The following is a 15912-nucleotide window of genomic DNA, read 5'->3' as shown; positions in this document are numbered from 1 at the left end:
ATCTCCCATCTCCCGGCGGCCGGGAGCGGCTCCGGATGCCTGTGGGCTTTTTTAGCATGGCCGCGGTAGTAATGACTCCGCTAATAATTTCTTTAAAACCTGGTCGTTTTCAGGGAGGGTGGGAGGGAGGAGAGGTTTTGTGGTCAGGGTGGGACCTGCCCAGGACAGGGACCGGGTGGCATGTGCATTCGGACCCGCCTGGGCTGGATCCTGCCATGGCTTACGGCTGGGAAATATGGAGCGAGGCTGATCGGGTACCCCGGGAGACGCGGGCAGGGATCCAGGCCTGAGGTATCGGTGGCACAATGCTGTGGCCCCATCCCTACGGTGGAAAAGCGCTTTCTCATCCCATCGGCAGCAAAGGCGCCCGGTGAAACTGAAGTTGCCGGCGGTGCTTTGTGTTCGCCGGGTTTTGGCCGGGCTGGCGCCGGTGACGTTTGAAACTGACGTTGCCGGCGGTGCTGTGTGTTCGCCGGGTTTTGGCCGGGCTGGCGCCGGTGATCGCCCAAGCGGGGTTAACGTGCGAGGGTGCATTTTGTAACGACCCCAAAACACAGCCAGACAGCTCCAGAAATCCTCCCAGCACATCTTATTTTTATTTTTTGCACGGATTTCTTGCCTTTACTGATTTTTCCCTAAAAAATGGTTTCCCAAACCTCATGGCCCGGTTGTGCTCTCCGAGGTGGGTGCTGAGCCACGGGGGATGCTGCCCTGGGGATGAGCACAGATGGAGGGTTCGGTGGCAGTTTAGCACTCGCCAAGGCTGGCGATTGTGGGGTGCAGAGGGGCTCAGATGGGTTTTAGGGTGGTGGGTAGAGCCCTTTGTGGGATATTGCAGAGGGACGAGCAAGAGATGCTCCCACCCATGAGTGCCCTCGGTGCTTTGGGGTGAAAGCATTGCAGCAATGCACCCCGACGTGTGCTTGTGCCTCCCACGCTGGAGGAGACCATGGTGACCTCCTAGGCTGGATTTTTGCTGGCTTATCCCATTTCGCAAGGGTGGGATTTTCCCCCCCCCATGATGTCTTGGAGGGTTTTGTGAGTGGGGGATAAACCAGGTCCCCACAGGGACCCTCAATTGCCCAGGTGTGGGAAGCCACCGGGTCCTCTGTATCACCGGGACAGCACAGCATGGGGGGCTCCCACAGCCCCGGAGGGGACCAGCGATGAGACCCGATGGTTGCAGTGAGGGGCTGGAGAAGTAACTAATCCTGCTGCGAGGCTGCACAGGATTTAACAGGACTGGGTCACCCTTTGCTTGGAGGAGGTGGCTCCCAGCACCCCGGCCCCAACGTCAGACACAGGGATGCTCCCGGGGCCTGGAGACCCCTGGCACTGCAGGGGCTTGCTGCATGGTGGTCGGGCAAGAAAGCACACGGGTCACCCCTCTGTGGCAAGTTCAGGGCAGATGGAGAGAGGTTTCCCACGGGTTGTCCACCTTCCTGCTGGCCGTACTCCTCACAAATGGTTGTGAACCTTCCCAACGGTTGTGCACCTTCCCAAGGGGTGGGGGACGTTCCAAAACGGTTATGGATCTTTGCAAGGGTTGCACACCTTTCCCAGGGTTGTGCACCTTTCCCAGGGTTGGGGATCTTCCCAAGGGTTGGGGATCTTCCCAAGGGTTGTGGGTCTTCCCAAGGGCTGTGCACATCCCCAAGGGTTGTGCACCTTCTTGAGTGTTGTGCACCCCCCCAAGGGTTGTACATGAGTGGGAAGAACACGGGAGCGGAGGGTGGAGGCAGGGAGGGGACCAAGAAGAAGGACCGAGGAGGGACTTCTGGGGACCCACCGACCCTGTATCGCTAACCCCCGCTATCTCTTCCAGCACCTGGCACCGGCCGATGCTGACATCCCCCCAGAACTGCCGGACCCCTTGCTTCCGTCCCAGGGCTCTCACCCCGCCATGCCCCAGCGGAGCCGTGGCCTCACCACCCAGGGCTCCCCAACCCATCCCACGTGCCACTGGTCCATCCATCCCGCGCCATGAGCGGGGCTGTGCGATTCCCCTGCATCAGGGCGCGTAGCTGAGGGATGGCCTCGCTGGACCTGCCCTACCGGTGTCCGCGGTGCGGGGAGCACAAGCGCTTCCGCAGCCTCTCCTCGCTGCGGGCGCACCTGGAGTACAACCACACCTATGAGACCCTCTACGTCCTCTCCAAGACCAACAGCATCTGCGATGCCGCCGTCTTCCCCCTGGCCGCCGACGGAGCCCTGCTGACACCAGCCACCCGGCGGGACTACTTTGAGAGCACCTCCTTCCAAGGCAAGGACCAGCGCTTCTCCTGCGACCTCGTCCCCGCAGAGGAGCTGGAGCCAGCCCCGTCCTCCTCCCCGTCGCCCCGCTATGTCCACGAGATCGAGATCCCTCTGACGGAGATCTTCACCCGGAGCAAAGCCGTGGCGCCAGCCCCCGCGCCGCCGGCCACTATGGACGCTGCCTACGAGGAAGGCTTGGCCCGCCTGAAGATCCGCGCCTTCGAGAAGCTGGAGGTGGACAAGCGGCTGGAGAAGCTGACAGAGGAGGTGGAGCAGAAGATCGCCTCGCAGGTGGGCCGGCTCCAGGTGGAACTGGACCGCAAGAGCTCAGAGCTGGAGAAGGCGAAGCAGGAGAGCCTGCGGCTCAGCCGGGAGAAGCAGGAGCTGGAGGACCGGGCGTCCGAGCTGTCCCGCCAGGTGGACGTCAGCGTGGAGATGCTGGCCTCCCTCAAGCAGGACCTGGTGCAGAAGGAGCAGGAGCTCACCCGCAAGCAACAGTGAGTCCTTTGCCCCCTCTCCTGGCTGCAGGGTGGGGGGAAATTGTCCCCAGCGGCAAGCCCTGAGGAGCCCAACACCATCACCAAACCCTCAGACCAAGTGCTAGGGCACACTCCCCTCAGCAATGCCCATTAGCATCATCGCTCATCAGGTTTTGCATCTTCTCCCACACGGGCAGTGTCCACGTAGACCTGAACCCCTCCGTGTCTGTGACCAAGCTGGGTCACATCATGTCAGACCTTGTCCCAGAGCCACCGGTGCCCCCAGGACATGTCCAGGCTGGGGATGCACATGGCCATCCTGCTGTCCTGCAAAGGAACGTGATGGTGGTCATGTTGCTGGAGCCCATCTCTAGTACCAAAGAGTGTCCTCCAAAAATCAGGGCTGGGTCATCCCCTCTGGCTCCACAGCTGAATGGTCCGGCCCTACACAACCTGAGCAATCTCATCGACCTGTCCCATGGTCATAAACACGAGAGGAGCCACCTTGGCCATGCCTAATTCAGGGTTTTTCTCCCAGAAGGAGGGTGGTATAGCCTGAGCAATATGACCTCCATCTGCTGTTAGGACCATGGCACTGTCATCCTCATTTTCATCCCACGTTCCCCACTCAACACCCCCTTCCCACCCCAGCACTGCTCCTGAATTTCTCTCCAGTCAAGCGTTGGGTCATTTTGCCCATCGGTGTTGCTCAAGCAAGCAAGACCTTGTTCCTCAGGAGTTTCTTAGCAGAGCTGGAGGCCACCACGGGGTCCAGAAAGTCAGTGAGGAGCAGGTTAGTGGGAGACAGTCATGGTTCTGCTGGGCTGGGAGCACTGGTGGGATTCCTCAAGGACTTGTCTTGATCCCCACCATCCTCAGCATGTTCATTAATGAATTTGACTCCAAAATAATGACTGTGGCTCAGAAACAAGGTTCACAGGATTTGCCGATGGTGGGGATGGTCCTGGGGTGAGGAGTGGGATGTCTCTGGGGCTGGATGAGGGCAACACCTCTCGGTTTGGATGCACGTGTATGGGACAGGCAATGGGGAGGTTTGGGGGCTGCCAACAGCTGCCTCGTGGGTGTTGTCTAGGGGCATCTTGGGGGTGCGTGGTGACAGGATGAGGGCCAACGGGGTGGACAAGTCTGGAGCAGGGCCTGGAGAGAGGTGAGAGAGGGCAGATGGAGGGTGACCGATGGGTCAAACACGTCTTGTTCGGTCCGTGGCAGAGCCTGGACACTGTTGCCACCTAAGAACCTGGTTCTATACCCCAAAACTGCCTCCTGGACCTCCCTTTCCTTAGAGAAACCCTCCTGCCCCTTGACTGTCCCCATCGGTCCCCAAACTCCTCCAGCCAGAGTGACAAAATCACTTGCCAGGTTGCAGAGGGAGCACGGGAAGAGCTGATGAACAGAGGTTTTTTTTGAAATCATCAGAAATCATTTTCATCAGCAAAGCCGGTTTCACCCTTCCCCAAGAACAAAACATTGCCCGGGACATTTCCCAGCCCTGCCGGCTCCAAAACGCCGCCAGGCCATCGTCCCCGTGGGAGGCTTTTTGCTCCTGGGCTCCATTTGCTTTGCCGGGGGTGTTTTTCCACCCGGTCCATGGGAATGAGAGAGATGCAGGTGATAACCATCAGCATCACCTTACACCCACCGTGCCAGCGCCCCATTTGCCTTCCAAATCTCCCAGGGCCCCTCACCAGGAGCCTTCCCCAAATCATTGCCAGCGAGCTCCCAAGCTCGCCTTGCAAATGGCAGGTTTGGGGGCAATTAATTGGTAATTAAATGGCACTTAATAACCAGCAACAGGAATTATGTCGCTAAGGGCTGCCCCCTCCTTTTCCTTCACGCTCCTGTGCAGGTCGGTGCGGCCGGGTGTGCACGGTTGAGTGTGCGTGGTCGGGTGTGCCCGGCCGAGTGTGTGTGGTCGGGTGGGCACAAGACAGGCATGCAGAGCTGTGTCTGTGCGTCTTCAAGGGTTCACGGATGCTGCGTGAAGGTTTGAGAGCGGTTGCGCACATGTGTGTGTGCGCGCACCATCGGCCGTGCGGGTGTGGTCGGTGCCGGGTGTGCATTCGACCGACGGTGGGGGGGGGGGGGGTGCATGTGCGTGCTCGTGATGCTGCCTGCATGCGTGCCAGTCACGTCTGGCTGCGCCTGTGTGTCAGGGTGCACGTCTGTATTTGTGTTTTCACGGTGCTTGTGCACATAAGGGTGGCTCTGCGCAGTGCACGTCTGTATTTGTGTTTTCACGGTGCTTGTGCACGTAAGGGTGGCTCTGCGCGTGTGGGGGATGCACTTGTGGGTGTGCACGACGGCTTGTGCGCGGGCCTGGGTGTACACATGTGCATTTGCAGGGGTACAAGGGCCGGGTGGGTCTGATTGCGCATGTTTTCAGGACCTGTGTGCTCGTTGGGGGTGTGATGGCTGCGTGTGCGTATTTGTGTTTTCACGGTGCTTGTGCACGTAAGGGTGGCTCTGCGCGTGTGGGGGATGCACTTGTGGGTGTGCACGACGGCTTGTGCGCGGGCCTGGGTGTACACATGTGCATTTGCAGGGGTACAAGGGCCGGGTGGGTCTGATTGCGCATGTTTTCAGGACCTGTGTGCTCGTTGGGGGTGTGATGGCTGCGTGTGCCTGTGCGTACACGCCCATGTTTTTGGGAAGCGGATGAGGTCGGTGGGTGCGTGTGTACCCGGGGCACACGTGTGTGCAGGGTGGGATGGGGCCACCTTGGGTCACTGAGCCACTGGCAGACTCCACCCCAGAGCTGGCTGCATTTCGGGGATGACATCTTCAGGCTGCCCTTGAGGTCTTTCCTTTAAGTCTGCCCCGAATGAGGCAGGGTACCACTGCCATCCTCCTCCATCATCCCACCGCACCATCATCATCCTCCTCCGTCCGCTCCATTGTGCTCAGGGGCCTGACCCCAGTCCTGGGAGCAATGTACATCCCAGCGAAGATGCTGGGGACATCATCCCCCCAAAACAAGGTGGCCACATCCACCCTGCATGCCGGGAGCATCCCTTGGTCCCTGCTCTGCCCCGAACCATGCCCAGGAGCCGCCTGGGCTGGCACAGACCCAAATCAGGCTGATGATGGAACAGTCCGGATGCGCACGAGCATCCTTGACCCCCCACCCCAGCTCACAGACAGGGATGGAGGTGCTTAACAGGGACGGGTGGGAAAGGATTGGGGTGTCACCCACTGGTCCCTTCCACGCAGGGAGGTGCTGCAGATCGACCAGTTCCTGAAGGAGACGGCCGCCCGCGAGGCCAACGCCAAAGTCCGCCTCCAGCACTTCATCGAGGAGCTGCTGGACCGGGCGGACCGGGCCGAGAAGCAGCTCCAGATCATCAGCAGTAGCTGCGGCACCACCCCAAACGGCAGCCTGGGACGCTGCGGCACGCCGGGGGCCAAGGCCGCCAGCCGACCGGTACCTCCACGGGCACAGGCACGGGCACCCCAGCGGCTTCGGGCATGCACCCATGTGGCTTCTCTGATGGCTGCAAAGGGTTGAGTGGGGAGGTGTAGGGACCCCCATCTCGTTCCCGTGGGGAAATGAATAATCCTGGGTGGGGGAGCCCAAGGAGAAGTTGCTCCTCGGTGGGTCTGTGTTTCTGTGGTGAGTGTGGGCAAGGCGCTGGGGCGATGCTGGAGATGCTCTTCTGCATCCCACTTGGGCATGGCCTCACCCCAAAACGCAGCTGGCACTGGGTGGGTTATCGGGGTCGTATCCCTCGGCTGCACCATCCACATTTTGGGTTTCGCCACGTTGGCTCCTCTTGTCCCCTTTCCCCACAGAGAGACCGGCACCCGGGGCCGGGGTCGGCCGTGCATGGTCCTTACGGCGTGTCCAACCAGCGCTCCTCCTCCAGCACTGGGTGAGTCCTCTATCCGTCCTGCCTGTTTGGGATTTTAATGGGATGCTCGATTTTTGGTGGGCGAGGGGCTGACGGGAAGGGGATGCACAGCCCGGCAAACACTAAGGTTTGGCATCCTTGTCCCCCAGGGCCTCAAGCCGGGTGAAAGCCGTGTCGCAGAGCTCGGGCTGCTACGACAGCGACAGCGCAGAGCCATGCCCCACCGATGACACCGCCGATGGGCATCCCTACCTGGTGCGGGATGGCGCTCGGGGCTCGGGGCTGCGCCGGCAAGCCATCCAAAACTGGCACCGCCGGCCCTACCGCAACAGCACTGAGGGCGAGGAGGGTGACGTCTCCGACGTGGGCTCCCGCACCACCGAGTCGGAGGCCGAGGGCTGGGAGCCGGAGGCACCGGGATCCGCCGCCTCCCGACCCGCCGGCAGCTGCCGGTTGACGGGTGAGACCACGCCGGGCTCTTCTGGTGGGGTGGGAGGACAGGGAGGCAGGAAGGTGGGGGACGGGGATGGCTCCTCAGCTCTGCAAGGAGCATCCCTTCCCCGCCATCCTCCCCGGCCATCAGTGGCAACTGACGGTGGGTGTCCCACAGCCAGGACAGAGGGGGCCGGGGGCAAGGCGGGCCGGCTGGAGAGGGGCAGCCTGGGCCACTCCAGCGAGGTGATCAGCCCCGAGATCCTCAAGATGCGGGCGGCTCTTTTCTGCATCTTCACCTACCTGGACACCAAGACCCTGCTGCGGGCAGCCGAGGTGTGCAAGGACTGGAAGTTCGTGGCCCGGCACCCGGCCGTGTGGACACGGGTGCTGCTGGAGAATGCCAGGGTGTCCTCCAAGGTACCAGGGATGGGGATGGCACTGCCCGGGGCGAGACCTTTCTTCCAGAAAGGTGAAGCTGTGCAAGCAGCTCGCTTGAGTTGATTGTCATGCCATTATGGTCATGGGAACATGGGTGCCCACAGCTGTGTGCTTGCACCAGCGGCTGGATGCGTTGCACATTCACACGTGCATGCTCATGGGCATGAGCTCACACGTGCACACGTTTTCACGTGCTTTTGTGGTCACACCCGTGATTTTGTTGCACGCATTCTTGCGTGACCTCATATGTGCATTTTTACATATTTATGGCATGTGTGTGCATGCAGAAATGCCGCTGTGTGTGTGCGTGTGTGCACAGATCTGCCCAAAGACAGCCAAGGACGGGTGGCATGGGGCATGCTGAGGGCATACCCTCGGTGACAGCCACCCCTGTCCCCCCAGTTCCTGGCCATGCTGTCTCAGTGGTGCACCCAGATGCATTCCCTCACCCTCCAAAACCTCAAGCCACGCCAGCGAGGGAAGAAGGAGAGCAAGGAGGACTACATGAAGAGCACGCGGTGAGTCCCCGTGTCCCGGGCACCCTCGTCCCACAGCCGGAGCCGCTGGTCCTCAGTGATGACGATGCTCCATGAGCCCCAACGTCCCATTTCCACTGATGGACGTTCATCGCACACCAGCTCCTGCTGTGGGTTTTGGGCATCCTGGAGCCACGGATCCCCATGGGACATGTCACCCTCCTGGGGTGGCCCCAGGGTGGCCATGGGGAATGTGAACGCGGGCACCTGTGCCTGACCCTTCCTCCATCCCTGGCAGGGGCTGCCTGGAAGCCGGGCTGGAGTCCCTGCTGAAGGCAACAGGCAGCAACCTGCTCATCCTCCGCATCTCGCACTGCCCCAACGTGCTGACGGACCGCTCGCTCTGGCTGGCCAGCTGCTACTGCCGGGCCCTGCAGGCTGTCACGTACCGGTAAGGATGGCCACCGGCATCCCCCTTTGCCCATGGGGACCGTGTGGTTCCCTGGCCGGGAGAAGGCTGGGAACATCCATGGGATGTGTTGGGACTCCTCTGATGCCCATCCCCATTCCCTGTCAGAACGCAGCCCATCTGGTCAGGTGTGAAGGACCCACCTTTCCATGTCCCCAGCCCAGCGGCAGCCCCGGTGTCCGGTGTCCCCAGTGCAAGCTGTCCTTGCAACTCTCATCCTCTTCTGGCGTGTTCCCATGCAGATGTTTCCCTTCCAGCTCCATTCCCACCGTCCTGTTACCAATCTCACTCCAGCTGGAGGCGTGACCGGAGTCTTGGTATGGGGACACTGCTTTATGTTAGAGGAGGGTGAAGAAGAGGTGCACCGACACCGGGGCCCAGTGAGGTCCCACCTGACTGTCACCCCCTGATGAAGGCTTCTAACAGGGAGAAGAGACCTCGGGGTCCCTCTGTCCTAGGAGGGAGGAACAGCTCTGCCATGGGATTGCTAAGACCCAACTTGGAGACCTTGCCCAAGAGCAAGGACACAAGGCCCATGATGGTGTAAATCGGAGGAGGTCACAGGTCCTGGAGGAGATCACTGACTGCTCCTTGGTCTTGGCCACCTTCCAAAGAGGCTCTGCCTCCCGTGGAGACAGGATTTAGCTTTCCTACACTCTCAAGGAGGATAATCCTTGCACCGCTGCGCCCTGCAGATGACCACTTCAGCCTCTGCATCCATTTCACCTGCAGCCAGTGGGTGTTCTCGTCCAGGCCAGGATGGAGAATCCTTCAGGTGGGAAAGCACACCCAGCCAGCTCCTCTGTGTTGGACCAAGCAAGCTCAGACACGGCTCTGATCTGGGGTTCCCACACCGTGAGGCAGCCCAGTGCTGCCAGGTTTAACCCAAAGACTCCTCCATCGGCGCTTCCAAGGGCATTAGAGCAAGCCCAAGCGCTCCTGGCACATTGCTAACCTGTGACTCTGACTCATGCTCTAATTAACCCGCCGTGCTCACAAGGGGCTCTTGGCAGGCGTCTTCAGTGGAGATGTGTGAAATGCACAAGATAACACCCATCATTTATTTTTAGGCTCATCTGAAGTTTTGAAGTAGGTCGTTTAGAGTTAGGAAGTGCGGCCTCGGTCTTCGGGAGGGAGCCCAGTGCAGTGAAGCAGCCAGAGGCCTCTATCTGGGCTGGTAGCATCAGGACAATGCTCTCTGACATCTCTCCTCCATTGACTCGGTGCAGGGAGCCCACAGCATCAGCGAAAGCTCCTCCGAGCCAGTGGCACAAAAGTTGGGTGGTAGGCAGTGTGGCTGTGCCCGATCAGTGCCATGACTCATGATAAACCTACACCTCCACCATGCCCCTGCACAAATCCAGCAGCATCCCATGAGGTCTGTTTTGATACCTCCAAAAAGACAAAGGAGGAGCCCACAGCAAACCTCTGCAGCAACATTTGGCCAACAGCCACCTACAGATGTGGTAGCACAACCACAGAGCTGGTACAGAGGCCGTGGAGCAGCCACTTCCCTTGGCTGGAACCTACCACCCATCAGCTGAAACATCTTTACCACCTCCTGGCATCTTCCCCATCCAGGCTGGGCAGGTGGCAAGTGAAACCAACCCAATGGGATCTGCAGGGACGTTATGTTTGTTCTGCAAGGGTACACGGCCTGGCAGTCTCAGTTCAATCACTTGCCACCTTTGCATCTGGAAGAATTCTGCCTTCACCTTCAACCTCACCTTCAACCATCAACTTCACTTTCAACCACCAACCTCACCTTCAGCCTTTACCTTCAGCCTTACCTCCAAACTCATCTTCAATCTCACCTTCAGCCTCACCGTCTTCCATTTTTCTTGACATTGCACATCCGTAGTCACAATTCCAGATGGAAATGCCTTCAGCCTTCCTGCATGGGTTGGTGTTGGGACTGTCTGGTTCATGGGCAGATCATGGGTTATAAATAATGATCAGATTTGTACCTCCAGGTGCAGAGAGACATAGCAGCATGGAGGCTGCAGACACAGCCCCTGGCGCAGCATCACTGCCGGTGAGGGCCACCACCTGTCCTCTGTGTTGTTCCAGGAGCTCTACGGACCCCGTGGGTCATGAAGTCATCTGGGCCCTTGGAGCAGGTTGCAGGGACATCATCTCCCTCCAGGTCGCGCCTCTGCATCCATGGTAAGAGTCATGCTAGGAGGAGGCCAGGCTGAGTGTGAGGGGCACCACTGGGCTGGAAAGAAATTGGATGCCAGATCCAGATTTGCTTAGGGGAGGTCCTCGTGGGATGAGCAGCAATTCTGGGGGCCAGTTTGGGGGACTGGGAGCTCAGCCCCATCCGTCCCTGTGAAAGCTGGGAGCTGTGGGGTGTAGGCACCTCCCTGCCGAGCCAGGAATGTTTCCGGGGAGGCTGCTAACAGCAGAGATGAAAGGGGAGCCATGATGGGTCTGGTAGGTGACGCTGAACATCAGACACTTGTCTGAGCTCCTCACTGCTCATATAACAGCTGCCCTGAAGGGCCTGGATGTTTTTAAAAGGGTGTCGAGTCACTGCTTAGGGAGACGACTGCGGTTATTCTCGCTTTGGAAAAGCATTTGGGGGGCGTGAAGATGCTGGCAGTTCCCCAGCCTGCAGCATCTGGGTGCTCAGGAGTTCATGGCTCACAGAGCAGGTCACTCAGCTCCTCGGCTCCGTGCCATGGGGCTGCCTCCTGGGCATTTCTTCTTGTCCTGGGAGGTTTGTTGCAACGTCATGTCCCCCATCAGCCTGGATCAAGGTGTACAGAGGGGGAAGCCTCTTAGCAGAAGAAGCTGGACGTCAGGTCCCTGATGGCTTGTTTCTTCCCCGGGGGAAACACCACATGGCACGGAGGCTTCTCCGCCTGAGCTAGAGGTCCAGGCTCCCACTACTGGTTTCATCACTGCAAGCAACAGAGTTGAGGGCCTGATTCAGAGGTGGAGGGTTTGGGACAGAGGGACTCCACTGAGTGCATGGACCTGCCCTGTCCTGGTTGCAACACAACCCAGGGGGGTTGCTCAGATGCAGACGTCTGCTCTGGAGACGCCTCCTTCCAGTGTGGCGACCCCTGGGTTGGTGTGGTGGGAGAGGTCCCATCCCCAACACCACTCACGGGAGCACTCGTGGTGGGGGGGTGAGCTTTTCTGCCAGCCCTCCCCAGCTCTTTCTTCTTCATCTCCCCAGCCAGCAGCCGACGCGTTTCAGCAACCGCTGCCTTCAGATGATCGGACGGTGCTGGCCGCACCTGCGGGCGCTGGGCGTTGGAGGGGCAGGCTGCGGCATCCAGGGACTGGCATCCTTAGGTAGGTGACTCTCCTCTGATGGGACAAGGAGAAGGGGACCTTGCTGGAGGCAGGATATACCCCTAGGAGAAGCCCCATGGGGATCTCAATGGAGAAGCCCACCTCAAGGACCATGGGTGCACCCTGCCCCTCCTTGCTGCCACCCATCCCTCCTACCACCCTGTTCCCATCGGCTGACCTCATCCCTTCCCCGTGGGGCGCTGACGGCGGGTGCTCTGTCCTTCCAGCCCGAAACTGCATGCGGCTTCAGGTCCTGGAGCTGGACCACGTGGCAGAGATCAACCAGGAGGTTGCGGCAGAGGTGTGTCGAGAGGGGCTGAAGGGGCTGGAGATGTTAGTGCTGACCTCCACGCCGGTCACCCCCAAAGCCCTGCTGCACTTCAACAGTGAGTAGCAATGCCAGGGGGGAGTGCATAGCATCGTCCATTGACCAAAAGGCCACCAGATATCCAGATCCATGAACCAGACGCTGCCTTCCAGCCCCACCCACAGGAACCCACTGCCAACACTGGAAGGTGCTGGGAGCTCCGTGATGGAAGGTTTCTAAGAGGGGATCCAACAGCCCCCTGCCAAGGATGGGTTAAGAAGAGCTGATCTTGCCTTGGGCCACAGGGAGGATGGAGACACTCCCTCCATGCTCCCCTCCATGCTCCCCTCAGTGTAATCAAGGCCTCAATGTCTGTGGCACACCTGAGGTTCACCCTGGTGTATCTGAGTTTGGAGTCATGCCATTTACTGAAGCCATTTGCTAGGACAGGAGCTCTGGGGGGAAAGAGGTCTGCAGCCGGCAGGAGGGTCTGTTTGAGGTGCCGTTCCTGGTGGTCATGGCACATGTGACTGTGGTTGGACTTGCTGGGAACCCACCTATCTGGGTAGAAGAGTAAGGGTTTCCCAAGTAAGAGGTAGGACTGCTGAATTAGGATGGGACAACTGGGAACCATCTCGTAGACCACCGTCCTCCCTACAGAGGTCTTGGTCACCAAGAGCAGGTCTCCTCCATCTTCAGGGTGAGGTTTCCCCAAATGCATAAGGCTTTGAGGAGCACTGGGTGGGTTTTAGGGTCCATCCTGGCTGCAGGGAGGCTATCTCTCCACCAGGTATGGCGAGGCCAGGTGGTATCTCTGCCCCCAGGTGTGTGCCGGAACCTGAAGTCCATCGTCGTGCAGGTGGGCATCGTGGACTACTTCAAGGAGCCCCACAGCCCTGAAGCCAAGAAGATGTTTGAAGAAATGGTGAACAAACTCCAGGTAAAGGTTGCCATTCTCAGGTCACCCATGTGTCACCAGTCTCGTGTTCCCATGGGATCTGAGGACAAATTCTTGCCCACTGCTGAAGTTCCTCAGCAGAGAACATTTTAGCTCACTAGGGACATCCTGAAGGTTCTCTATCCTTCAGACACACATGCCCCAAAGGCTGAAACAAGATCTAATATGCTGTGATTCCTTCCCATTGCTTTAACTAGGACTGCTTCTCTGTGGGTCTCTTCCCCGGGGACAGAAAAGGGCTGGTGCCTCCTTCACAGGGCCACTTACTTGCTGAACACTGAAGTGATTTAAAATCCCCCCATGAAAGCAGAAATAGGGTTAATTTTAGTTAGGCTGAGTTACAGAACTTGCTTAGCTTGTGATGCTCAGCAGGGTTTGGGCTGTCCTTGATCTGTTCAGGGTCTCCAAGGCAGATATTTCCATCCATGTCCCAAGAGGAAAAAGGTGCCTCCATTTCACTTCATCCTCTGGTTGACTTCGTCCTGCAGTAGGTTGGGCTCCCATGGGGACGTAAGGCAAAACTCCCGCGAGATGCAAAGCAGGACTTGGGGACGGAGGCCCACCGGTGCAGTCGGATGGGGTCAGATGGCTCATGTGGTTCCTGCTCCACCGCCAAGCCCTGGCATGGGAACAACAGTGGGCAGCAAGACAGACCTGTGTCCACCCCCAGGCTGGTGGTCACCTTTAGAGAAGAACCATTTCGGAAGGGCTTTCCTTGTGTGGCCACTCACCACCGTGCTTTGCAAATCCCACCTGCCCCTGCACGTTGACGTCATCTGCCCCAAACTACTACTGTCCTCTGGAAACAGTGTTTTTAAGCAAGCAGAAAACAAATCCAGAGCTAGCTTCAAGGGCATGGGATTAAGAGGCGTTGCGCCAGTCCTGCAAGGAAGCCAAATCCCCGTGGGATGTGGTGGTGGGGATGGGACCAGGGTGGCCCCCTTCCCATGGTGGGCATTTGACATGTCCTCTTCTCTCTCTTGCTCAACCTGTGGGGCAGCAAGACTGCCAGGTCCTGCACTGACCATGCTCTCTGCTCCTCTTCCAGGCCCTGAGGAAGAGACCCGGCTTCTCCAAGATTTTACACATCAAAGTGGAAGGAGGCTGTTAGACCTTCAGGGAACCACAAAGCACATTCCCTCCTCTGCCCGGCGGAGCCAGAGGCCCCGCGAAACCAAACCCACCATCTGCCGCTCATCCGTTGCCGGACCTGGAGCACGGAGATGCTGGCCCATGCACAAAAAAACCCGAACTCTTGCAGGCCTTAGTGACTGGCAGCCAGCGCTCGTCCCCAGGGCCAGCTTGCGGGCGAGAAGGTGCTACTTAAGGAAATTTTTCGGCTGCCCGAAGAGGCAGGGCTACGCTCTTTTTCCGGGAGGGAAGATGTCTTTAAACCCCCGCCCCGTGGCTGCTCCTTGCCAAGGATCCTTGTTTGGAGAATGTGTTTTTCTTTGAACTCTCTTTCTGTGGGGGGGGTGTTTGGCCGTTTGATGGCGGGGGAGCTGAGGATGGCTCAGCCTGTCCCTGTGGGCTCTTTGCAGAGCGCTGGGCTCGGCACCACTGTGTCACGGCTGGACCGTCCCCATCCCCTCCGTGGGCTGGTGGAGGTGGGGTGGCAAGGGGCCGTTCCTCCAGAGGAAACGGTGCCCAGCATTCCTGCAGGGTTTCTGCTTGTTTTCATTTCATTTGTTTAACAGAGGGGCACCCAAACCTGGGTAAATACTGCCCAGAAACCAGCAGCCATGACAGCACAAGCCCGGATGGCAAAGCTGCGTCTCGGGGGCTGTAGGAGTCAGAGGACACCAGGAGAGATGATCGCTCTTCCAGAGGTTTCCAGCCTCACCTCCTCTCCATTCAAACCTTCCTGCCAAGGCAATAAACCATCTCCAAAATCCTCGTCCACCAGGAAACACGGGTCATGCTTCTGTCCCCACCAACATCCACCCGCTCAGGCTTCCTCCAGAGCGAGTTGTCCCATGGGGAGAGAGGGACTGGCACGGGACACCCATGTTTGCCATCTCATCGCCTTCCCAAACAGCCTGAAGGAGAAACCCTGGCCAAATTGTCCTGAAATCCAAAGCTGCTGGTGAAAGCACCAACCCAGATGCCCACGGCTGGTTTTTTAATTCTGCTTTTTTCTTCTGGCTGTCTTCTGCCTGCAAGGTCGTCATCGCCCCCAAAATATCCTTTTTTCAAAGGAAAAGGCTTTTGAAAGGCATCTGGCAGGGTCAGGCATCTCTGTCCTCCACCCTGGGGAGAAGGTGCCAGGAGGTGCCCACGCCATGGGGGACACCCATCACAGCACTGCCAGCAGCAGGAACACACCGGCCTTAACCACAGCCCCCTGCCACCCCGAGCCCCAACCAGGCGTGCTTGGACCCAACATGCTGAGCTGAGAGGAGCCGACTGGGAAAAGCAGATTTTGGGGATTTGTCCTCTCCTCTGGGCCATCACTGGAGGTTTCAGTGTCTGTTGGCCAACATGGCTGCGAGGAGACAGCCCTTCCTCCCAGGGCATCTCCCCTTCCTCCAGCCTTCCCGGGGTGATGGGCTGCCATGGAGCATCCTCCCGGGAGGGAGAAGGCTGCAGACCCATCCTGGTACCACCTTCCTCATCCACGTCACGAGAGCTGCAGACCTCAGCCAGACCTCCCAGCATGCCGACAGCCCACGGGGACCCCAATAGAAAATAAGATTTATTCCAAATCGCTGAAGCTGGTGGTGGGCTGGAGGCAGCTCCTGGGTCTCCAACCCCAGAAGGAACCTCAGGAGACCATTTCATCCACCCCTCATCCCGTCTACGTTGTCTCCTCCAAAGCAGGGTAGGGTTTTTTGGCCATGATCCCCCATTTGAAGCACCTCCGTTCCCCCGCTGACTGCAGCTTTCCAGAAGACGGCTCTTCCCTGTATGCACAAAATG

The 15912-nt window shown here is 58.9% G+C and overlaps 1 protein-coding gene across 1 annotated transcript; it reads left to right on the top strand.

Moving 5' to 3' along the window:
• The first annotated feature begins 2031 nt into the window (after positions 1 to 2031).
• FBXO41 (F-box protein 41) lies at positions 2032 to 14104 on the top strand. The gene is made up of 12 exons (XM_009290677.1): positions 2032 to 2753; positions 5967 to 6195; positions 6546 to 6625; positions 6754 to 7064; positions 7215 to 7456; positions 7880 to 7995; positions 8252 to 8404; positions 10493 to 10588; positions 11610 to 11728; positions 11956 to 12114; positions 12860 to 12975; positions 14042 to 14104. Exons 1-12 carry the CDS (start codon positions 2032 to 2034, stop codon positions 14102 to 14104), a joined length of 2406 nt encoding a protein of 801 aa, XP_009288952.1.
• The last annotated feature ends 1808 nt before the right edge of the window (positions 14105 to 15912 follow it).

The sequence above is a fragment of the Aptenodytes forsteri genome, unplaced genomic scaffold (assembly GCF_000699145.1).
Source record: "Aptenodytes forsteri isolate BGI_AS27 unplaced genomic scaffold, ASM69914v1 Scaffold236, whole genome shotgun sequence".
NCBI lineage: Eukaryota > Metazoa > Chordata > Aves > Sphenisciformes > Spheniscidae > Aptenodytes > Aptenodytes forsteri.
Note: the sequence above shows the minus strand (reverse complement) of the source record. Positions and strands in the feature narration are given on the sequence as shown.